At 46.5% G+C, this 25,085-nt stretch overlaps 1 protein-coding gene across 1 annotated transcript in view; it reads left to right on the top strand.

The window, feature by feature from the left end:
- Nucleotides 1-25,085, top strand: part of LOC115102452 (membrane-associated guanylate kinase, WW and PDZ domain-containing protein 3-like) — a 180,673-nt gene that overhangs the window by 147,783 nt on the left and 7,805 nt on the right. Inside the window, 13 exon segments of the mRNA XM_029622412.2 lie at nucleotides 4,011-4,188; nucleotides 7,842-7,921; nucleotides 9,058-9,115; nucleotides 11,298-11,404; nucleotides 18,283-18,480; nucleotides 19,846-20,120; nucleotides 20,334-20,492; nucleotides 20,757-20,922; nucleotides 22,711-22,742; nucleotides 23,585-23,735; nucleotides 23,738-23,788; nucleotides 23,972-24,066; nucleotides 24,304-24,496. Coding sequence (XP_029478272.2) covers nucleotides 4,011-4,188; nucleotides 7,842-7,921; nucleotides 9,058-9,115; nucleotides 11,298-11,404; nucleotides 18,283-18,480; nucleotides 19,846-20,120; nucleotides 20,334-20,492; nucleotides 20,757-20,922; nucleotides 22,711-22,742; nucleotides 23,585-23,735; nucleotides 23,738-23,788; nucleotides 23,972-24,066; nucleotides 24,304-24,496 — 1,743 coding nt within the window.

Here is a 25,085-nt window from a genome sequence, read left to right as displayed (position 1 = left end):
GTGATCATTTTCAAAACGTGATGTTCCTGGCAATTCCCAGCCCTACAAACTAGTCACATTTTAGTTTTTCAAGTTGAGCCATCACAAACCATTCGGGGTGTACCATTCCAGAGAAATGTACCACTCTCATCCGATGAAAGAAATGGAAGGTATAATGGATGAGTAGTGAGTGGACACAATATGACCAGTTCCATCTCTCCCTTTTCTCTGTCCCTGGAGCAGCATCTGCCTGTGTTCCCATTTGCCCTCCAGGCTCCCCCGGTAGTGTCTCTCCTCTGGGCTTGGAGAACTTCCAGCTGGCGTGTTCCTCTCTGCTCCCACAGCACAGCTGTCCCCTGTTTGGTTTGGAACACCCTGCCTAGCTTCTGACCATAGCCCCGTGTCCTCTTTCTGGCTCACCCTGGCCCCGTCTGAAGGGCACTCCCCCACCCCAAGTCTGAATGGTACCAATGACCGAGAGAGAGAGAGGACAATGTAGCCCTCCCGTCCGTTAGACGGTCAGTCTGTTTGGTGCCATGGGCCCCTTGGGGTCTTGCCTGCAGCTGGGCACCAAGGCCGTCCTCTCTCTGCCTGATTTAAAATGTCTCAGTTGTGATCAGGCATATTAGAGGGGCCTTGGGCAGGCCCTGAGGGCAGGAAGGCTAAACACAGTTCTGAGTAGAGTTAAGTCGCCGAGGCATGGGCCCTTATTCATCAAGTGTCTCGGTGTAGGTGTTGCTGATCTAGGATCAGGTTCCCGCTGTCCATATAATCTTATTCATCACAATCTCAAAGACAAACTGATCCTATATCAGCGCTTCTACTCTGAGACTGTTTCTGAATGCATGAAAATAAGAATTAAATATATGCCATTTAAGCTGACCCTTTTTTCCAAAGCGATTTAATCTGGCGTGCATACGTTTTTGGTATGGGTGGCCCCAGAAGGAATCGAACCCACGACCTTGGCGTTCAAGTGCCAAGGGACTGAAGCATAGGTCTAAGAACAGTTAGACAGGCCAGGGACTCCGCAGAAAGAAAGCCACATGAGTGTGGCGTGCAGGACTGAGCTGTTCCAATGCACACCATCTCTCTGGCCTTGGGCACACACAACAATGGGTCAACGCGTGGGATGAAGAGAACACTTCAGTGTCTTTCCACTGTGGGGTATTTTCTTCATGAAAGAGACACAGCTCTACCTTTACCTATGTAGTGCATCATACCCACGTCACCGATCTATCCCTGGTGCTTCAGCCTCTTGATTGACTGGATGCCTTTTCCACAATGGCTTTGTTTTCCCATTGAAGTAGCGGGGAGAAGGATGTACAGTCGGTGGTTTACATACACCTTAGCCAAGTAGATTTCAACTCAGTTTTTCACGATTCCTGACATTTAATCCTAGTACAAATTCCCTGTTTTAGGTCAGTTAGGATCACCACTTTATTTTAAGAATGTGAAATGTCAGAATAATAGTAGAGAGAATGATTTATTTCCGCTTTTATTTCTTTCATCACATTCCCAGTGGGTCAGAAGATTACACACACTCAATTAGTATTTGGTAGCATTGCCTCTAAATTGTTTGACTTGGGTCAAACGTTTCGGGTAGCATTCCACAAGCTTCCCACAATAAGTTGGGTGAATTTTGGCCCATTCCTCCTGACAGAGCTGGTGTAACTGAGTCAGGTTTATAGGCCTCCTTGCTCGCACAAGCTTTTTCAGTTCTGCCCACAAATTCTATATAGGATTGAGGTCGGGGCTTTGTGATGGCCACTCCAATACCTTGACTGTGTTGGGGTCATTGTCCATTTGGAAGACCCATTTGCGACCAAGCTTTAACTTCCTGACTGATGTCTTGAGATGTTGCTACAATATTTCCACACAATTTTCCAGCCTCATGATGCCATCTATTTTGTGAAGTGCACCAGTCCCTCCTGCAGCAAAACAGCCCAACAACATGATGCTGCCACCCCCACGGTTGGGATGGTGTTCTTCGGCTTGTAAGCTTCCCCCTTTTTCCTCCAAACATAATGATGGTCATTATGGCCAAACAGTTCTAATTTTGTTTCATCAAACCAGAGGACATTTCTCCCAAAAGTACGATCTTTGTCCCCATGTGCAGTTGCAAACCGTAGTCTAGCTTTTTTTATGGCGGTTTTGAAGCAGTGGCTTCTTCCTTGCTGAGCGGGCTTTCAGGTTATGTCGATATAGGACTCGTTTTACTGTGGATATAGATACTTTTGTACCTGTTTCCTCCAGCATCTTCACAAGGTCATTTGCTGTTGTTCTGGGATTGATTTGCACTTTTCGCACCAAAGTACGTTCATCTCTAGGAGACAGAACGTGTCTCCTTCCTGAGTGATATGACAGCTGCGTGGTCCCATGGTGTTTATACTTGCGTACTATTGTTTGTACAGATGAACGTGGTACCTTCAGGAGTTTGGAAATTGTTCCCAAGGATGAATCAGACTTATGGAGGTCTACAATTTGTTTTGTGAGGTCTTGGCTGATTTCTTTTGACTCTCCCATGATGTCAAGCAAGGAGGCACTGAGTTTGTGGAATAATCTGTCTGTAAACAATTGTTGGAAAAATTACATGTCATGCACAAAGTAGATGTCCTAACCGACTTGCCAAAACTATAGCATGTTCACAAGAAATGTGTAGACTCCAACCTAAGTGTATGTAAACTTCCGACTTCTACTGTAGATGTAGGTAATTCAATCATTTAGCCAAAGGGTGCGAAGACATATTGTACAAGCATCAAACAATACTATTAGGTCTTGAAGCCAGGCTTGTAGACGGAGTCGTTCAGGCTGTTTTGATAAAGCCTTTGGACTGTTCAATGACTGACGACGTTCGTACGTCGAGGCGACACACTCATCACTTCAGGGTCTGCACGCACACACGCCAGGAAGCTTCTTCTTCCTCACGTTTCTGCAGGAGGGTGATAGATATTATGTGCATTCTGTTGTTGACGTTACAAAGGAGCCCTCCATTGCCTCCATGCCTCCAGCATGAAGAGCTCCTTCTCTTTATATGTAAATATGCCGGGCACTGCACTACTGGCAGTAGCTCCTTGCGTTCATCTTTTTACGTGCCGTTTTCTGCCTCCATTCAGATCAGGAAAAACAGGTCTGAGCACTGAATACATTAACGAGTTAGGTCAGAGGCATGCAAATATAAACCTGGAGATAAGAGCACACACACACACCCACACACACACACACACACACACACACATACACACACCCACATACATACACACATACACACAGGGCTGGGCTGGGCTGTGTGATGCTAATAAGGTCTGGGCTCTGAGCTCTGTGCTGGGTAGGGCTGAAGCGTAGTTTAGGTCAGCTCTACCCATTGCTGCCCGCTAGCCGCTCGCACTCCAGAACATCACTGCTGACATGCAAATCCTGTGGCACACTTGCTGCGCTTCCGTCTCGCTCGTTCTTTCTCTCTCGCTTGCCCACCTTTTCTCTGTCTCTCTCTCTCTTTGTATCTCTCTACCCTCTCTTTCTCTCTACCCTCTCTTTCTCTCTACCCTCTCTTTCTCTCTCTACCCTCTCTTTCTCTCTCTACCCTCTCTTTCTCTCTCTCTACCCTCTCTTTCTCTCTCTCTACCCTCTCTTTCTCTCTCTCTACCCTCTCTTTCTCTCTCGCTACCCTCTCTTTCTCTCTCTCTACCCTCTCTTTCTCTCTCTCTACCCTCTCTTTCTCTCTCCCTGTCCCCTCTCTCCCTCCCCCTCTCTCCTCCCTCTCCCCTCCCTGTCCTCTCCCTCCCCTCCCCTCTCCCTCCCTCTCCCCTCTCTCTCCCTCTCCCCTCCATGTCTTCTCTCTCCCTCCCCTCTGTGCTGTGTGTAACAGTCTAGAGCCCACAGTCTGTCCAGGGCAGCAGCACGGCAGTAGCAGGAGCAAGGAGAAATGCAGGGAGCTCACAGGGTTCCTCATGCTGCCTCCACACGCTCACCACCCTTTTCTCTCCCATTTTCCCTCCCCCTGTCCCTCTCTCCCTCCGTGGCCACCCACGCAGAGCACAAGGACAAGGCTGGGCAGGAGTGGAGGAAGACGGTACCCAGCTATAACCAGTCCAGTAGTGGGGCTATGGACTTCAGGACTTGGAACACCTTACCACACGACGAGAGCCAGGAGCCCCTGCCCAAGACCTGGGAGATGGCCTACACAGAGACGGGCATGGTCTACTTCATAGAGTAAGTACTGGTCTTCTGGTTCTCGACTCCAGTACAGTGCCAGGGTGGTGTTGGTGATGCTAGTAGTAGAGAGAGGTAGTTTTCAAAGAGGGATGGTGATTTGTTTGTACAGAGAATAGTTTCGGTGTTACACTTGTCGATCTGGAGTCCTACTTGTTTTTCTGCGGCTCACAGTACAGCGATTTGAAAGTGAACAATAGTATTATTGTAATTATGGCATAGGATTTGTGAAATGATTCATTATATTAACCTATCTGGTGTCTAGAGTACAGGTGTATTGTTTTCCTGTGTTTGATGTCGTGGTGCTGGGCTTGGGCTGAAAGCGTTGGCCCTCTCCCCCTCCCTTCGTTGTTTACCAGTCTGTTCTGTTTGTGTGGCTCACACAGCATACAGAAGTCAGAGCCAGGTGCTGTAGCCGGCCTAAAATCAATAGCTCATTCTCTCTGAGCAAGAGAAACAGGAGAAACAATTGGACAAATGGAACGCTCCCAAAGGCCTGCTCTCTCTCCTCTCTGCTTTCTGCAAGATGTCTGCATCTGCTCTCTGCTCTACCTCTCTCTCTCTCTCCCTCTCTCCCTGTCTCTTCCCCCCTCTCTTCCTCCTTCCCCCTGCAATTTCTCCCTCTGAGGGCCTGTCTGGCTCTGCTCTGAATACTTCTCTCCCTCAGATGACCTGTCTCTCTCTTTTCTGTGCTGGCTACCTTTCTGTCATACCTCCCTCCATTTCTCCCTCAAAGAGCCTCTTGATTCCAAAATAACGACATACAGTTGAAGTCGGAAGTTTACATACACTTATGTTGGAGTCATTAAAACTCATTTTTCAACCACTCCACAAATGTCTTGTTAACAAACTAGTTTTTGGCAAGTCGGTTAGGATCTACTTTATGGATGACACAAGTCATTTTTCCAACAACTGTTTACAGACAGATTATTTCACTTCTAATTCACTGTATCAAAATTCCAGTGTGTCAGAAATTTACATACACTAAGTTGACTGTGCCTTTAAACAACTTGGAAAATTCCAGAAAATGGCATAGCTTTAGAAGCTTCTGATAGGCTAATTGACTTAATTTGAGTCAATTGGAAGTGTACCTGTGGATGTATTTCAAGGCCTACCTTCAAACTCAGTGCCTCTTTGCTTGACACCATGGGAGAATCAAAAGAAATCAGCCAAGACCTCAGAAAACAAATTGTAGACCTCCACAAGTTTGATTCATCCTTGGGAACAATTTCCAAACGCCTGAAGGTACCACGTTCATCTGTACCAACAATAGTACGCAAGTATAAACACCATGGGACCACGCAGCTGTCATACCGCTCAGGAAGGAGACACGTTCTGCCTCCTAGAGATGAACGTACTTTGGTGCGAAAAGTGCAAATCAATCCCAGAACAACAGCAAAGGACCTTGTGAAGATGCTGGAGGAAACAGGTACAAAAGTATCTATATCCACAGTAAAACGAGTCCTATATCAACATAACCTGAAAGGCCGCTCAGCAAGGAAGAAGCCACTGCTCCAAAACCGCCATAAAAAAAGCCAGACTACAGTTTGCAACTGCACATGGGGACAGAGATCGAACTTTTGGGAGAAATGTCCTCTGGTCTGATGAAACAAAAATAGAACTGTTTGGCCGTAATGACCATTGTTATATTTGGAGGAAAAATGGGGAGGCTTGCAAGCCGAAGAACACCATCCCAACCGTGAAGCATGGGGGTGGCAGCATCATGTTGTGGGGGTGCTTTGCTGCAGGAGGGACGGTGCACTTCACAAAATAGATGGCATCATGAGGATGGAAAGTTATGTGGATAAATTGAAGCAACATCTCAAGACATCAGTCAGGAAGTTAAAGCTTGGTCGCAAATGGGTCTTCCAAATGGACAATGACCCCAAGCATACTTCCAAAGTTGTGGCAAAATGGCTTAAGGACAACAAAGTCAAGGTATTGGAGTGGCCATCACAAAGCCCTGACCTCAATCCTATATCAAATTTGTGGGCAGAACTGAAAAAGCATGTGCGAGCAAGGAGGCCAACAAACCTGACTCAGTTACACCAGCTCTGTCAGGAGGAATGGGCCAAAATTCACCCAACTTATTGTGGGAAGCTTGTGGAAGGCTACCCGAACCGTTTGACCCAAGTTAAACAATTTAGAAAGCTGCCAAATACTAATTGAGTGTATGTAAACTTCTGACCCACTGGGAATGTGATGAAAGAAAGAAATGCTGAAATAAACCATTATCTCTACTTTTATTCTTGCATTTCATATTCTTAAAATAAAGTGGTGATCCTAACTGACCTAAAACAGGGAATATTTACTTGGATTAAATGTCAGGAATTGTGAAAAACTGAGTTGAAATGTATTTGGCTAAGGTGTATGTAAACTTCTGACTTCAACTGTCAGGTTGTGATTTTAAAGGGGCTTTTAGTTTGATTTGTTTGTTTGGGGTTTGGCAGAATGGTGAGGGAGGACGAGGGTCCAGTGGTTTGGTGAATATCTATACTTAATATTAATATTGCCATTGAGAAAATTCAAAACAAAACGAGACATGACCTTTTTCAAGGTCAGTCTCGCAAAAAGACGCATTCTTGCGTTCTAACTACCCGCTATTCAAAGTGCTCTGAACAAATTAAGGGAATTGTTCTCAAACATTGGCACATCCTAAATTCCAATGATAGTCTCGGTAATGTGTTTTCGGACCTTCCCCTGGTCGTATTCTCGCGGGGCAGAAATCTCAGAGACCAATTGGTAAACTCTGATTTACCAACCCAAGATATTCCTGAACAACGTCTATTTGCGCCCCTACTGGATGGAAATTACAAATGTAATGGCTGTGTTCAATGCAATGGCACTTATAAATGTAGATCCTTCAAACACCCACAAACAGGGAAATCGATCCCAATAAAAGGTGTTATAACGTGCTCCACTAAGGCAGTTATTTGGTAGGTAAAACAAAACGTGAATTAAAAGTACGTATCTCAGAGCATCGTAGCACCATTAGGTGTAAAAACTTTACTTATCCAGTTGCGGCCCACTTCTTGGAGGCAGGCCACTCGATTTCGTCTCTGCGTTATATTGGCATCGAACATGTCACCTTCCCTAGGAGAGGGGGTAACCTTTATAATTTATTGTTAAAACGAGAGGCTGCCTGGATCTTTAATTTAAAGACCCCTGCGCCCTTCGGTCTCAACGTAGATTTTGATCTGAAGCCATTCTTGTGATTATTGTGACTTTGCCATTGTAATTGTTTGTAAGCTTGTGTAGTCTAAAATGAATCTATGATCGTATGCTATCCATTTGTTGTTTGTATGCTGTTCTTTGTATGCCATTTTAATATTTGATTATTAACCAATGATATTAGGCCACTCTTGGCCATGATTACAGACACCTGTGTCTTTTGACACTATATAAACAAGTCATCCCACAGTGTTTGTGATTATACCCTGATGAAGACAGCTTGGCTGTCGAAACGTTGCTATTACATTTTTGCATCTGAGCTCCTAGAGTGTGCGGCTCTTTTTTTTTTCAAGTTTCTATTCCGCTAGCCAGCACCTAGTCTTAATAGGTGTGCGTTTCTTTTTCTTCTAGAATATCTATACTTCACCTAGTTGCGACGGTTTTTGCTCAGCGTGTAAAGTCGTGCCTCTCTGTCCCCACAGTCACAACACCAAGACCACTACCTGGCTGGACCCCAGGCTGGCCAAGAAGGCCAAGCCCCCGGAGAAGTGTGAGGATGGAGGTGAGAATCACACACTTGTTCTTCTCTCCTTTTGAGGACTTAAAATAGCATTTTGAAAGGAAATATATTTTCCCTAAACCTAACCTTAACCCCTAAACTGAACTCCTAACCCTAATTATAACCGTTATTGTAACACTAAACCTAACCGCTAAGTTTAAAATCCCCTTTTTCCTCATGAAGATGTGGGAAATGTCCGCGCGGGGGAGGATTGTCCTTGTTTTATTATCCTTACAGGGGACGTTTCAAGTCCCCACGAGGAAAGAGGAACAAGACCACACACACACACTGGTTCTCACACACAGACGGTGTAGAATACCCATTCTTACACAAGCATCTTGCAGCAAGGTGGCACTCTCCCGACACACACGGCAGGTAGGTACAAGGTACAAATCTGTCGTCTTGCCCCTGAACAAGGCAGTTAACCCACCGTTCCTAGGCCGTCATTGAAAATAAGAATTTGTTCTTAGCTGACTTGCTTAATTAAATAAAGGTAACATTTTAAAAATGAACACACGCGCACACGTTACTGTCCATAATCTCAATGCAGCCCATTAGACAGAACTATAAGTGGGGATCCTGTATGCCGCTGTAGGCTTGTGACATGTAGACAAGACAGACGGTACTGTAAACAGCTAAACATGGCCCTGCAGGCCCCAGCGATGCGGTGACACACTACATTACCCAGCCTGCCCCCTGTCCCCTAATGGCTTGTGGGAGACCTGCGGAGAGCTCATCAGCACTGTATCTCCAAAAAGGCAATTCCACAGTCCCCTCTTGCGTGAAGCACTCTTTCCCCCTGCATGTGTTCGTCACAGGGCAGCACGCACTCCAGATTCCACTCACACACCGCTGGGAGAAGACAAGCCATTATTTTACAGGATTGCCATAACTCCACATTTCCTTACTTCCTATCTCGCTCTCTCCCCCTACTCCCTACCAAGCACCCGGTGACAAACAAGGCAGCCCCCTCAGTAGTTTGTAGTTGGTGTGTTTCAACCCTGAATCCTTAGTTCCATGCAGTGAGTTGTCATTCAGAACCGCGTGCCTCATTTGTGTGTGTAGACTGTGTCTCCGTTGTTCCAGAAGCTGTAGCAGCACACTGATTTGCATCTTTCTCTTCTGTCTTTTGCCTGCAGAGCTTCCGTATGGCTGGGAGAAGATTGAAGATCCACAGTATGGAACCTACTATGTTGAGTGAGTATACCGCCCGTGATTTCTGGGTGCAGTGTTTCTCTATGTAATGTTGTGGTTATACAGGAGTTGTGGCATGGTTCCCTTTTATTTATTTAGCTGTTATTCAGTCCAGGTTGCACAGATGGGCTTTGGTAAATATTGTATTTTGTATTTATTAAGGATCCCCATTAGCCAAGGCAGCAGCTACTCTTCCTGGGGTCCAGCAAAATTAAAGCAGTTTATACAATTTAAAAAAACATTACAATACATTCACAGATTTCACAACACACTGTGCCCTCAGGCCCCTACTCCACCACTACCACATATCTACAGTACAAAATCCAAGTGTGTATAGTGTGTATGTTATCGTTGTTTCATAGTGTTATACTGTACAATAGACTTTTAGAAGATGGTGCCATTTGATAATAACGTGTTTTGTTTCATGAGCTGGGATTTATATACACCTGGTTGAAATCATTCAAAGATGCTGGACAGGCAGACCTGAACTTGTCAGTCAGTGTGGTTTTCAAATGTAACCTGTACTAACGATTAAGTTTGACTAGACGGACTAAGGACAACTCGCCTTCCCATACAGCCTTCCCACACAGCCTTCCCACACAGCCTTCCCACACAGCCTTCCCATACAGCCTTCCCATACAGCCTTCGCGTACAGCCTTCCCACACAGCCTTCCCACACATCCTTCCCATACAGCCTTCCCTTCCCTGCTCTACAGGGTTGCCACTGCCTGGTACAGGGGGCACATGGGAGGGGTGACAGGCATGACCTCACCCTGTTCAGAAACACACACAGGCACTCAGAGTTCACCCAGCATAGCCTCCTATAGGAGCAGAGAGAGAGCGAGAGAGGGGGTAGGGGAGAGAGCGAGAGAGGGAGGGAGACTACATGAACATAATCTGTTTATGCTAAGGAATCACTGGGACAACCATTCATTTCTTTTTTCTTCCCTCCCTGTCTTTTTGTTTTGAATGAATACAGTAGAACAGAATGGCTCATTATTTCCTAACTAAAGTACAGAACAAGAGCCATGGTAATCAAAGGAGCGGACTGAGCACACTCAGTCACAGAGGAGCGCTTCTCTTCCCTGATTGGATATGGAGGATAGCTCTCAGCGTGACTCATGCCCAACGAGAGCACAAACAATACTTTTCTTAGAAACGCGCACACGTACACATAGTGACACACATTGACACGCATGAACACACACACACCCAAACACATACAGGCACGCACACAAATAGGCACACACATACACTGGCAATTGGCACACACACACCGTATCTCACACACACAGCATGCGTCTGATATATGGAGCAGAGCGAGAGTGGCATCCGTTTTGTGCATGTTATAAAAGCTAGTCACGACTGACTCAGAGCTACAACTGTTAAAGCGCATTATGCAGATGAGATGCGTTCCTTGCTTTACATGCAACCTGGGGGGGTGCTCCTCTCTGAATAGTAGATGTTTAAACACAAAGTGCTGACCTGGGAATCTGGTATCGAAACGCTAGAGCTCTACCGCTATTAGGCAACAGCAGGCACACCGGCTGCTTTCCTGATCCTAGGTCAGTCCGACGTGGCCATTGTGAGCAGAGGTATGGACACTGGTCAGATTAAAAGGTTATCCCACTGATCTTAGGTCAGCTGAATGTGTCGAGTGGGTAAGCAGGTAAACTGGTGTGTCAACAGGGGCACTGTGGCGTCGTTTGTTTTGGGTTGTGGTTTACAGATGACAGTACCAGTTTGTGTGCATGCCAAGTGCAGGTTTGCATGACTGGATAGGGATCAGGGATTTGAATACACTGCGTTCTGTGAGTGTAGTGGGAAACAGACAGGAACCTGTTTGGAGTTTTTGTCACGACACAAGCATAGAAGAGAACGTATCAAGAAAGATCTTTTTTGTATTGTTACCCAATTAAAAGATGCTGCCAAGTGAAGAGACCGATAACTGGTGTCACATCTCTAAAAGGAGAAGAACAACAACGATCAGCAAGCTGTGAAAACACGAAAGCCTCATGTTCCTTTAGTCGGTGTCACTTTCCGTCCGATTTTTAAACACGAGTGTATTGGTCCTTTCTCGACGCTGTATTTCTGAGTGTTTTCTGTATTTACAGTTGCTCTCTGTGTATATGAACTGTATATTGAGCTCTTCAGCTAGCGTCCTGTTTTTGTCTCTGTACTGCAGCCATATCAACCAGAAGACCCAGTTTGAGAACCCCGTCCTGGAAGCCAAGAGGAAACTGAGCCTGGACACCCCCTCCTCTGGCCAGCAGGGGGCTACCACACCCTCAGGTAACGCTTCTCTACCAGCCCCATGTCACCATAGACTGCTCATTGTCATGGTCACTAACTGGTGTGCCACTTATTATGAAGCAGTGTATTTCATGAATTGTTTTTTTAAATTGGGCATGCGTTCTGTATGCTAGTGTAGATATTGGGACAGAGCATAAACCCAGAATGTCTTACTCAAGGTGATCTGAAGTGAATGATTTTTCCTAATCAGATCTCAACAGCTTAGAGACCATATCAGCGTACAAGCCCAATACACTACATGGCAAGAGAGGGGGGGGGGGGTGTCTGTTATTGAGACATCTTGGACTACAGGCTTGTGTTTGGGTAATTGTGATTTCCGAGGTTTTCAGCAAGTCTTATGTTGAAATAAGGATATTGATCACCCAGCCATTTGACATTTCTCTGCTGAGCCAACTGTGTTGCCCACAGAATGGAACATATGTCAGACAAGGAAGTGACGACCATCCGAACACGGAGGCTGACTCACAATATGACTCATAAGAAAACACAGACGCCAACAGCACTGTCACTGTCTGTACCAGCTATCCCAGCGTTTAGCCTAGAGGGCCCTGGTTGTCACAGACATATGGACCTACAGGACAGTAGCAGGCTGCTAATGCTGTCCTGGAACAGACCACAATAAACCCATGAAAAAAACCTGAACACCCACTGATCAAAATCAGATCAAATGTTATTTGTCACATGCGCCGAATACAACAGGTGTACCTTACCGTGAAATGCTTACTTACAAGCCCTTAACCAAAGAGAATAGAGTTTTACAAAATAAACTAAAGTAAAAAAAGATATATTACACCTATGAGTAGGTGTGTCCAAAGGGTGGCTACTTTGAAGAATCTCAAATATAACAAATATAACCAACTGTTTTGGTTACTAAATGATTCCATATGTGTTAGTAGTTAATAGTTTTGATGCCTTCACTAATTATTCTACAATGTAGAAAATAGTCCATATAAAGAAAAAGGCCTTGAATGAGTAGGTGTGTCCAACCTTTTGAGTGGTACTGGATATAATAATAATAATAGTACTAATAATCATACAATATATATATACTGTATATACATTTAAAAAATGACAATCATGAGGCTATATACAGGGGGTACCAGTACAGAGTCAATGTGCAGGGGTACAGGTTAGTCAAGTTAATGTACATGTAGGTAGGGGTAACGTGATTATGCATAGATGCTAAACAGCGAGTAACAGCAGTGTAAAAACAAATGGGGGGGTGTCAATGCAAATAGTCCAGGTGGTTGATTAATTGTTCAGCAGTCTTATGGCTTGGGGGTAGAAGCTGTTAAGAAGCCTTTTGGACCTAGACTTGGCACCCCGGTACAGCTAGCCTTGTTGTAGAAAAGAGAACAGTCTATGACTTGGGTGACTGGAGTCTTATACCATTGTTTGGGCCTTCCTCTGACACTGCCTAGTATATAGGTCCTGGATGGCAAGAAAGCTTGGCCACAGTGATTTACTGGGCCAGACGCACTACCCTCTGTAGTGCCTTACGGTCAGATGCCAAGCTGTTGCCATTCCAGGCGCAGATGCAACCGATCAGGATGCTCTTGATGGTGCAGCTGTATAACTTTTTGAGGATCTGGGGACCCCATGTCAAATCTTTTCAGTCTCCTGAGGGGTGGGAAGGCGTTGTTGTGCCCTCTTCACGACTTCCTTGGTGTGTTTGGACCATGATCATTTGTTGGTGATGTGGAAACTCTCGACCTGCTCCACTACAGCCTCGTCGATGCGATGTGAATGGGGGCGTGAATGGGGGCCTTCCGTTTACTATAGTCCACGATCATCTCCTTTGTTTTGCTCACGTTGAGGGAGAGGTTGTTATCCTGGCACCACACTGCCAGGTCTCTGACCTCCCTATAGGCTGTCTCATCATTGTCAGTGATCAGGCCTACCACCGTAGTGTCATCAGCACACTTAATGATGGTGTTGGAGTCGTGCTTGGCCACGCAGTCGTGGGTGAACAGGGAGCACAGGAGGGACTAAGCACACACCCCTTAAGGGGCCCCCGTGCTGAAGATAAGCGTGACAGATGTGTTGTTGTCTATTCTTACCACCTGGGGGCGGCCCCTCAGGATGTCTAGGATCCAATTGCAGAGGAAGGTGTTTAGTCCCAGGGTCCTTAGCTTAGTGATGCGCTTTGTGGGCACTATGGTGTTGAACGCTGAGCTGTAGTCAATCAACAGCATTCTCACACAGGTGTTCCTTTTGTCCAGGTGGGAAAAGGCCGTGTGGAGTGCGATTGAGATTGCGTCATCTGTGGAACTGTTGGGGAGGTATGCAAACTGGAGAGGGTCTAGGGTTTCCGGGATGATGTTGTTGATGTGAGCCATGACTAGCCTTTTAAAGCACTTCATGGCTACCGACGTGAGTGCTACGGGGCGATAGTCATTTAGGCAGGTTACCTTCGCTTTCTTGGGCATATGAAATATATAGGTATTAGGCAGGGAGAGGTTGAAAATGTCAGTGAAGGCACTTGCCAGTTGATCCGTGCATGCTCGGAGTACACGTCCTGGTAATCTGTCTGAATGCTGACCTGTTTAAAGGTCTTGCTCACATCGGCTACGGAGAGCGTGATCACACAGTCGTCTGGAACACCTGGTGCTCTCGTGCATGCTTCAGTGTTGCTTGCCTTGTAGTGAGCATGAAAGGCATTTAGCCCGTTTGGTAGGCTCGCATCTGGATGAGCATTTCCTTGTTAGCTTATTGACTTAGACCACACTCAACGAGCTGTATTAGTGCCAGCGACGGTCTGTGGTGGTAAATTGACGGCTACGAAAAATATAGATGATCCAGGTAGACAGTGTGATCTATAGCTTATCATGAGGTGCGTTACCACGAGCAATACCTTGAGACAACCTTAATATTGGACATTGAGAAATAGACCCCCCCCCCTTACCGGATGTAGGTGTTCTTTCCTGCCAATGGAAAACCCAGCCAACCTTATATTAGCCGTGGGAGGCCGTGTGCTCCTCAGGCTTTGTTGCTTTGCTCTGAGCATCATCGTCATCTTCCCCGATGGGGGAGGTCCTTGGAGGTTGTTGCTAAACTATGTGGTAAATAATCAGGGTTTGATTGAACAGAGGCCCTAATTTTAGTACCAGATCAACTCAGACCCTTTAGAATAGAAGAAACACTGCTCTACTTGCATAGCCTATTAGGGCACAACAACTCCCAGGGCGTGTGTCCCAAATGGCCCCCTATTCCCTTTATGCTCCACTAATTTTGACCAGGACCGATAAGGCTCTCGTCAAACGTAGTGCACTATAAAGGGAACAGGATACCATTTGAGACACAGCTCCAGTCCATTTTCTGTCCCGCTAAAAGATTATTTTTCCATGGTATTATTATGATTATTTTCTGGACGGTTCTTTTGGCTGATCCTCTAGTTTTCTCCAGGGTGATTCTCTGCACTGCTCTGACAGAGCTCTCTACTCCCTGTTCCCCACACACTCCCCGGGGTTGTTAATGAGTATTAATGGCTAATGGTGGTCTGTCTCCCAGCGGAGTGGAGAGTAGGCCGGAGGGGGCGGGCTGCCACGTGGAGGGCTTTGAACGTTGTTTTGACAAAGTTCCCCAGTCTGACCTCCCTCTCGGAGAAAGAGACAGCTGTCTGTCTCCACAGTGCTGAAGCTGTAGGGGACCGTCATTACCCTTCGTTGACAATCCTCTCTGTATGGCATTTCGTAGAATCACAGCGAGCGGCCTTGCCTGCCTGCCTGAGAAATAGGCCATCCCTTTGTGTTACCTTGACATAATCAGGGCTATGTAAACATGTCTATGTAGCACCCCCTTAACTCCTCCACACACACACATATCCTCACACACAAACAGCTCAGTGACACTGCTGGTGTGCGAGAATGTCATGTTAATCACACTCAGCATAATCTGTTTTCTCAGAGCGCTGAAAATCCAATTATGCAAATCAAAATCCCATGACACATTGACGGGTAGAGGACATGGCGGGTAGTGGAGGAGGGGAGGGGTGTATATCTTTACCCCTCCTAATGAGATTGATACCCCCACCTCTCCTCGATCCATCCATCCGCCAGTGGGTGTAGCAACATTAGAGGGGGACACAGCCCATAACTCTCCCAATGGAAACCAAGGTCAGGGGTTATAAATGACTGAGGCCACATCTGATTATCCTCTGTATCTATCCACTGTGTCTCTATCACTTTCAGTCCATCTATTTAGCTCCCTCGCTCTCTCTTTCTCTCCCTTTCTCTCTATCTCTCTCCATCCCCCTGTCACCCTGTCTCAGTCACATGGTGAGAGCTGAAATTTGTCGTGACTGAGGTTAGCTCTCTTTCTGTTTGCCTCCATGTTATGGTGGTTCCTCAGATATATTTGCTTGCTTCCATTCAACCACAAGCATTAGAGAGGTCGGGCACTTGGTGTGGATGTTGGGCGATAAGGCCCGGCTCGCGGTCGGCGTTCCAATTTATCCCAAAGCTGTTCGATGGGGTTGAGGTCAGGGCTCTGTTCAGGCCAGTCAAGTTCTTCCACACCGATCTCGAAACCACCATTTCGGTGTGGACCTCGCTTTGTGCATGGGGGAATTGTCATGCTGAAACAGGAAAGGGCCTTCTCCAAACTGTTGCCACAAAGTTGGAAGCACAGAATCATCTAGAATGTCATTGTATGCTGTAGAATTAAGATTTCCCTTCACTGGAACTAAGGGGCTAGCCCAAACCATGAAAAATAGCCCAGAGCAGTATTCCTCCTCCACCAAACTTTACAGTTGGCACTATGCATTGGGGCAGGTAGCGTTCTCCTGGCATCCACCAAACCCAGATTCGTCCATCGGACTGACAGATGGGAGCCCAACGGCATTGAGCGTTACACCACTTGGCATTGTGCATGGTGATCTTAGGCTTGTGTGTAGCTGCTTAGCCATGGAAACCCATTTCATGAAGCTCCAGACGAACAGTTATTGTGCTGACGTTGCTTCCAGTGGCAGTTTGGAGTGTTGCAACCGAGGACGAACCATTTTTACTGGCTACGTGCTTCAGCACCCGCCGGTCCCATTCTGTGATCTTGTGTGGCCTACCACTTTGCGGCTGAGCCATTGTTGCTCCTCGATGTTTCCACTTCACAAGAACATCCCTTACAGTTGACCGAGGCAGCTCTAGCAGGGCAGAAATCTGACGAACTGACTTGTCGGAAAGGTGGCGTCCTATGACGGTGCCACGTTGAAAGTCAGTGAGCTCTTCAGTAAGGTCATTCTTCTGCCAATGTTTGTCTATGGAGATTGCATGGCGGTTTGCTCAATTTTATACACCTGTCAGCAACGTGTGTGGCTTTAATAGCCCAATCCACTCATTTGAAGCGGTGTCCCCATACTTGTGTATATATAGTGTAGATTGTAGGTTCTATCAATTTAATTGTTTGCACCATTTGTAATCCCCCTTTTATATACACTTATTGTAAAAATGTCTCAATACTTTTCTTCCCCCTACCATCCCTACCCTGATCGGAGTAAAGTAATGGACAACAATACTTCTACAGCTACTTACAGCTATTTACTTGTAGTTAAATAATTATACAAATATTCCTAATTATCTTTTTCTTCAAGTGCTGGATTTTCACACACAGCAGCTAATCCACCACTCATTCTGATTTGAACTCCAACCCACCGATATCCACAGATGAACCCATCTTTCCCAGTATGCTATTTCCTCTTCTAGAACATCCCTCCATTTCACTATGATGTCTTACGAGGGTCCTGAACCTTCCTATTTGTTGACATTTTTATCGATATTGCCCTAATAGTAAATACTTTACCCAAGAGTATAATGATATTTCCCCATTGACTGATCATGGTTTATTCAGATCCCCCTAACAATACATTTTGCAGGTCCATCTGAACCCTGACATTAGGACATAACAACCATTCCCGGACCTGACTCCAAAAGACAGCCACCGATGAACAGTACCAGAAAATGTGTTCTATTGATTTATTCTTTCCTCGTGGCAGAATCTGCTGACTGTTCAATGCCCTGTATATTGAGCATTCTTTCTGCAGCAAGTATTTTATATAATAGTTTAAATTGAAATGAATGGATTTATGTGTCAATAGTTGTTTTATATGTCAGTTCGTAGACCCGATGCCAAGGTAGTGGGACATCAAAAACCTGTTCCCAGCTGACTTGGATTTTATTTGGGTATTGCTGTCAAACCTTTTCGGATTCATACTAATCTATTTAAGCCCGCAATGATTTTTTTTAATGGGTGGCTGACAAACTAATCATAAAATATATATATTTTTTATAGCAATTGTCTCTTCTAATTTTGTTGCAGAGCCATGATGAGTTAGTTATAATGTTGTATTTGATTATACACCTCCATACACTCTTGATATGTGATCTGAGTGACGTGCAGCTGTCAGATGTCTTGTCACCGTGGCGATAGCCTACACTGTGACGATGCAGGGGACAGATGGCTAACAGCCTGTGAGCACGCATCTGTGTCTGTCTGCCACATACACACACACACACACACACACACACACACACACACACACACATACAGTTGTCCCATGCGGATATATTAGACTAAAATAAGCGTAGCGGCATAGATGTGTCACTGTCATCTGTCATCGTGGATTAGCGCTGAACAACACTGACAGGCCTTGTGATGATAATGCCACAAACAAACAAGGACTTAATAGTCACTAATTTGTAAAGTAAAATACTTCAATCGGTCAATAAGATTTGAGAGCAATTAGCTGAATTACAGTCATAATAATTATCGTTAAATTGCTGATGTAGTATTTCCCTCCTACAATTTGCATCTCCCATTCTCTCTCTCGCTCTCTCTCTCTCTCTCTCTCTCTCTCTCCACATCAGATGAGCCTGTTGTGGGTGTGAGGGGTTTTGTGCGGGACCCAGCCCACCTCCAGGGCTCCGTCCTGAGGACAGCTCTAAGGAAGAGCCCCCAGGGGTTTGGCTTCACCATCATCGGGGGCGACCGCCATGACGAGTTCCTCCAGGTGAAGAACGTGCTCCGAGACGGCCCTGCCGCGTACGACAACAAGATGGCCTCCGGTGAGTGTAGGAACGTACAGACTCTTACACACACACACACCAGCAAGGTTCATCTTCATGGACTGTACAGGGTCCACACCCTGCCTCTTGACAGTAAAACTCCACGTCAGTCACAGTTCATGTTATGGCTAGCGCCCTGATTTGAAGAGGAGCCATATATTTCAGATTTCATAGGTCCCTTGGCTGTGCTTCTTTGCGTACCTATGGTTCTTATGAGCTTATCTAGAAGTGTGGTCATGTATCTTGGATCAGGTTGTGACATACAGTATATGGTCCATGCTGTCAACAACCATTACTACTAGTGATCTACACCTGCCAGTGGCTCACTGGATGCTTTAGGATAATATTCATTCTATAGACCGTGTCATCAGATGCGTGGCAGTTATAATGAGTTGTTTACTGCCTGCGATGACGCGTTGCAGCGCTGTACGCCGTATTGTCACAACCATAACAAAGCTATTGTCCAGCGTTCTAAATGTACAACCGCAAGGGAACAAATGCTTCCATATGTCGTTCCCCCTCGCTGTCCTCGAAAATGATTAGATTCCTTAATAATACAGCAATAAGATGCTCTCCAATCCGCGTCCGTTTCTCTGTCTCTGAACCGTCCAGGCTAAGTGTGCCGCTGGCAGTAATTGATGCCAGAGTGGTGCCATTTTAATGAGCATGGAGAGTAATTTGATCTGGACATTGGGTCTCTGAAGCGGTCCCATCTCATTTCTGAGTTTAATCGTTAACTCGGGTTCCTTAACTCTGACTCGTACTCGAACTGTTCAGGGTGCGTGTGCGTGAAGTATGGGCTTAATTACCCGTGTTTGCCCTGACAGTGATTGGCTGTTGATCCATCTTGGTTTGTTCAGCTCATTTATATAACACAGCGAAATGTTAGATGTGTTTGTTAGCAACAGCTATTGATTGTGTCGGGTGGCTCCTTCGGGGGGGTAGAAAAAAGAAAGAGTCCCAGCTAGCCAGCAGTGATGTTTGTGTTGGTTGGAGATGAGAACATTCCCCTACTCTTCATTGATCTGTCTGGGACCAGCTGAGCTAATAAACCCAGGCTAGGATGAGGGAGGATGAGGGGAATGATATAGAGTTATGCTGTACCGTATGTTGTTCGTTCATCAACCCCAGAGCAGCTGTGGAGCGGACTCCAAGGAAACGCCAAGGAAGCTCTTGACCTGAATGGGCTTTGGAATGGGCACTTTGTACCAAAGTGATCCAAACGGATTTGTGGTTTAATTGACTCTATTCTCTGGACCTTGTCACTATGTCACGACTAAACCACAGCGCTCTAGGAATGTACCCATCAGTACCCAATGCTGATACATCTTCCCTCCTATTTCTCCTCTCCTTCCGCTCTACCAGGCGATGTGATCGTGGACATCAACGGCTTGTGTGTCCTGGGGAAGACCCATGCCGATGTGGTTCAGTTGTTTCAGTCTGTCCCAGTCAACCAGTACGTGGACATGGTGCTGTGTCGGGGCTACCCCCTGCCTGAGGACACCGGTGGGAGTGACGATGCCGCAGGGGATGTAGCCACCGCCCTGCCCCTGGCCCCCGAGGCCAGCCCGTCACCTTCCACTTCCAACACCAAGGACATCCACTACGTCACCAGCCCAGATGGCACCCTTCCTAGACAGGTACAGTCAGAAGAAGATGGGCCATCCTGCTGATCCCGGGTTCCTCTCTAGGATTCTTCCTTCTTGGGAATTTTTCCTCGCCGCTGTGCTTCTGTTTTTGATTGCTGTTATGGGTCTAGGCTGGGTTTCTCTTGAAGCACTTTGTGACAACTGCTGATAAAAACAATTTTTTAAAAGGGCTTTATAAATAGATTTGGGTTGATTGATTGACAGACCACCGCCACTGCAGTACCAACCATGACCAACGGGGGGCGCCACTATCCTGAGGGTCCAGACCCCACACTGCTGCAGCCAGAGCTGGTGGGCGTTCCCCTGGTGAAGGGGCCGGGAGGGTTCGGCTTTGCCATCGCAGACTGCCCCCTGGGCCAGAAGGTACCATTTATATCTGGGTGACGAGTTGTCGGTTTTGTTTTTTGTCTAGAAAAATTAATTCCGGCAACACTTTACTATAGCTGTCCTCGTGTATGCCGGATTGTTATAATAATGCCTTATGTAGCAGTAGCTGTTGCAAAGACTTTATAAAAGTTCATTAAGAATTACCGAATGTACTTTTTCCGGAGGATAAGAAAGGTAATCTAATGTGACATAGCTTAACCGAATCCAATCCAATCGAAACCTATTGGAATGTCATTTCAGGTGAAGATGATCCTGGATGCCCAGTGGTGCCGTGGCCTGCTGAAGGGGGATGTTATCAAGGAGATCAACCGTCAGAACGTCCAGACACTGAGCCACGCCCAGGTGGTGGACATCCTCAAAGACCTGCCGGTGGGCAGCGAGGTCCACGTCCTGGTACTCAGGGGAGGTGAGAGAGAGCGGGGGATGGTGGGAGGAGATGCATAGGAGGTGGTGCCTTCATCACAGTCAACATACTGGGATTCAGAGGAGCTGCGAGACTAAACTGTACACTGCCACATTAGTGATGTCATGACTTTTTAGTGTGACGGGGTCGTGCGGCTGTGAATACGTACTGTAGTAATAGAAGTTCCTCGAGGAAGTCAATTAGATGGCCGTTCAGCTTCTCAGCAGCCGGCCCTCCCAGAGGCCAGCCCCAGAGCCAGCCACCGTTTAATAAAGCAATTTCATGCTCGTCTATCCCACTATCTATTTCCCATTTGCACCTCTGCATACAAGCAGGCAGGCTCAGAGAGCAGTAATAGTGGGGCTGTGAATATGATACCTTGACCAGAAAGGTGAGGAGGAGTGGATGCTAGTGGGAGTTAGATTCAAGTGTCTCTAGTGTTTGGCTAGATAGTTAGATAAGCATTCAGTGGCAGACAGCCTAACAGAGGCAGTCTGACATTTTGGACGACGGAAAGTGATATTGGCCCTGCTCACCACTTCAAAGAGGATGCTGTCACTGAATAAACTGAAGAGCTCTTTCCGTTTTGCCTGCACTACAATAGCCAAGATGCTGTACGTTGTGTTGACCCACAGAAATATGCTCCAATACTCTGAGGAATGCTAAGGAGTCAAGATGCAGCATGTTCACCTGGGGACGTGTGCTCCAGTGCTCTGAAGGAGTCAAGATGCAGTATTTTCAGCCAGAGAGTTTGTTTGTTGTGAGGAGGCCTGGGGGAGGGAGCAGATTCAGGTTGTGCTGTGGTGACTGTGCTTCTCTTAATGAGAGTGAACTGCTGATCCCTTATCTGAATATACTGTCTGACTTGTGGTGGCAGGTGTGGACAATACATTACAAGGTTAACCCACGGCGAGGCACAATGTCATATCTCTTCTCTCATCCCTCTTCCCTCGGTCTGTTTCTCTGCTGAGATCAGAGATCCTTCCCATGCTGATGCTTGAGAATAGTGCCACCAGCTGGTTAAGTTGAACCATGATCTCCCTGGCTTTAGAATCAGAGAGGAGAGCAGAGAGAGATGATGTATGGGGCTACGGTCATGGTCACTACTCATTCTGAAGAGCAGGCCCCTCCCCTTCCAGCATTGTGGAACATCCTGTGCCCACGTGCGCTACGCCTATTTCTATGGCCACAAACACTACAGATGACACAATCTGTTCACACCCCAACTTGTTGGAAGAGAGAACATTTCAAGTTTATTTTACTGCTATTCTATACATTTTGCCATATGTGTTCATGTGATATTTCAGTGACTCGAACATTACTCCCAAAAAAGAAACCTAAAAAATGTCAGCTGACATGGGCTAGTTGATCTGGACATTTCTGACCAGTTACAAATAGCTCTCGGATGTATACAATGATGGAAAATAGGAAAACTGAGGATGCACTACCCAATTTCGAAAATGGCACCTTGTGCTATTACAACTTGATAGCCGGACTGGCCCCTGCGCCGTCCGGCCCTGCCGATCCCTCTCGCCCCCCCTGAGAGGGCCTGCCCCACAGTTTGGGAACCACTGCGCTAAAGCAGATGAAGGAGGATGTGTCCACAGCAGAGCAGGAGTAAAAGAGTGGCGAAGTAGAGAGAGATTATTACACATCACACATCCAGCACATTAACCCAGTCGTCCCTCGAAGGCACTGGAACCTGTCCTCCGTAATACATTGGTATTATACTGTATTGAGTCATCTTTCTGTCTAATAACGTTGTTTTTCTCTCTCCCTCTCTCTCCCCAGGTCAGACATCTCCTGTGAAGTCTCTAAAACCTGTAAGTTCAAATAAATGCTTTTAATTACCCTTCTCCTCTCTTCCAGAGACTCTCCCCGTGGCCTCTACGGGGGATTCTAATCAGAGATGTGTGTCCCAAATGGCGCCCTATTCCCTATGTAGTGTGCTACTTTGACCAGGGTCCATAGGGCTCTGGTCAAAGTAGTGCACCATGTAGGGAATAGTACCATTTGGGACTCACCTAGAGAGTGTAGAGCGGGTCTGGGAACATAAATGGAAACACAGGGCTTTTAAACCCCAGATGAATTATTAAAACAAGCCCTGATATAACTTTGTCTTAGTTTCATTCTTCACCAACAGCAGTCTGCTGTAGAGAGCCGTACATTATTCAGGGAGCTGTTCGCGAGCCACACGCTCGCTGGTATTATTTTTGGAGGCAGCCGGCTGACTCGGATGGGTGAATGTGCTCCTGGCAAACAGCTATTTAACATAGTAGCTATACTGTGTAACAGTGTTTTTAAGCCGTAAATCCATGTTCAACAGTTCTGATGTGCCACCTTTTACAACAGAGTATACGTGTCTACTGGGTCAACAACAGAGAATTGTATTGAGATATAATACATCCAAATGGAAGAATCCGGCTCAGTGGATGTTTTTTTTCCCTACAGCTTTTATGAGGGACTGTGTTAACAAAGGCCGGCACTGCAAACACTAGTGGAAAACGTCTAAGAGTAGTTTGAGAGTACAGAAGAACATGTCCTGTCTTGCTAAATCCAGCACTATTACCCCGACATGTCTTGAGTTGTAGATGATGCTATACGGGCCATTTTTTAAAAAGGTGCTGTAGAGTTGAATTGAATCGTCTGGTTTGTTGTGTTGCAGTGCACTGCTCCCATGTCGCAGCAGAGGCAGGAGAGGCAGGAGAAGGAGATGTCCACCAGCACCGAGACCCTCAGCCCCGCAGACCCAGCCCTGACCCCGGCCCCCCAGCCCCTTCCCTTCCCCCCCAACACCATGCGCTCAGCCTCCCCAAACCCGACCCCTCACAACTCTACCTCAAGTCCAAGGCCCTGCTGGACAGCAAGCGTGAGTATACAGTACATACCACTTCCATGTGTATCGACGGGGTGCCAGTCTCTTCTTCACTCTTCTTAACCCTCACTGTCCTCATGAGTACTGAACATAGAATGTGTTCGGTCTTTGCCTGTTCTTCTATAGCAGCGGTGAATTCAATGTGTCCTCTTCCTTTCCCTCATTTTCCCCATCCAGCCCCCAACACCAAGGACCTAGATGTGTTCATCAAGAGGAACCAGGAGTCGGGCTTTGGTTTCCGCGTTTTAGGAGGAGAGGGGCCAGATCAGCCCGTAAGTACCCTCCCAGAGAGACTGCTGGTTCGGCCAGCATGAAGGCTCCGGGCACGCTGTGGGCTGTTTAGCCCGACCCAGACTAAGACTCGTGGTTTAAATGGGTTACCTCCAATGACCACGAGTATGCTTAATCAGGATCTGGGAAACTGGCTCTAAATCTGGTTAAAGTTATGCCCCTGTGTTTGAGTGGCTTAGATAAATGTCATCATGCCCTCCTTTGTTCCCTGGCTTCAGGTGTACATTGGTGCCATCGTACCCCTGGGAGCGGCAGAGAAGGACGGGCGTCTGCGGGCAGGTGATGAGCTCATGTGTATCGACGGGGTGCCAGTAAAGGGCAGATCTCACAAGCAGGTGCTGGAGCTGATGACCAACGCTGCCCGCAACGGACAAGTCCTGCTGACAGTCCGCAGGAAACTCGCTCACACAGGTGTGTGTGCGTGTGCGTGCGCGTGCGCGTGTGTGAGTGTGTGTGTGCGTGCGAGTGTTTATGCAACTCTTCTAAAAGTGATGATCGCTGTGAGAAGTGCTGTAGATGTCAGATCCAGTCGTGGGAGATGATTTACATAACAAACAGGGAAACAAGACGAGTTCTGTTCTGGTCTGTTATATCTTGACGGATGGACAGACTGAAGCCCCTGCTGTACGCAGCTTTGTTTACACACACAAATAAGCTTCAATGACAAGAGAGAACACTTTTAAAATTGCTTTTGGATGTTATGTATTGTAATGTCAGACGTGGTTGAACTGGGAAAATGAAGCATCAATCATAGACGCGTTGCTGTTGATATCCAGACTTGACAAAGATTTTCACTCCAAATATTGATTTCCTATTCTGTGCTCAGTTCAGATCAGAGTCACATCAGAGACATCAGAGTCTTTCAGTACGGTAATTGTGGGGTTCGTTTTGAAATGAGCACTTGAACGGCATTGGATCAGCCTAAAGGGATAATGTGGTGGCATAAACTGAGCATTATAAAACCACTTATTGTCTTTGAGCTTTCATACGAATGGCTGAG

The sequence above is a fragment of the Oncorhynchus nerka genome, linkage group LG20, assembly GCF_034236695.1.
Source record: "Oncorhynchus nerka isolate Pitt River linkage group LG20, Oner_Uvic_2.0, whole genome shotgun sequence".
Classification (NCBI taxonomy): Eukaryota; Metazoa; Chordata; class Actinopteri; order Salmoniformes; family Salmonidae; genus Oncorhynchus; species Oncorhynchus nerka.
Note: the sequence above shows the minus strand (reverse complement) of the source record. Positions and strands in the feature narration are given on the sequence as shown.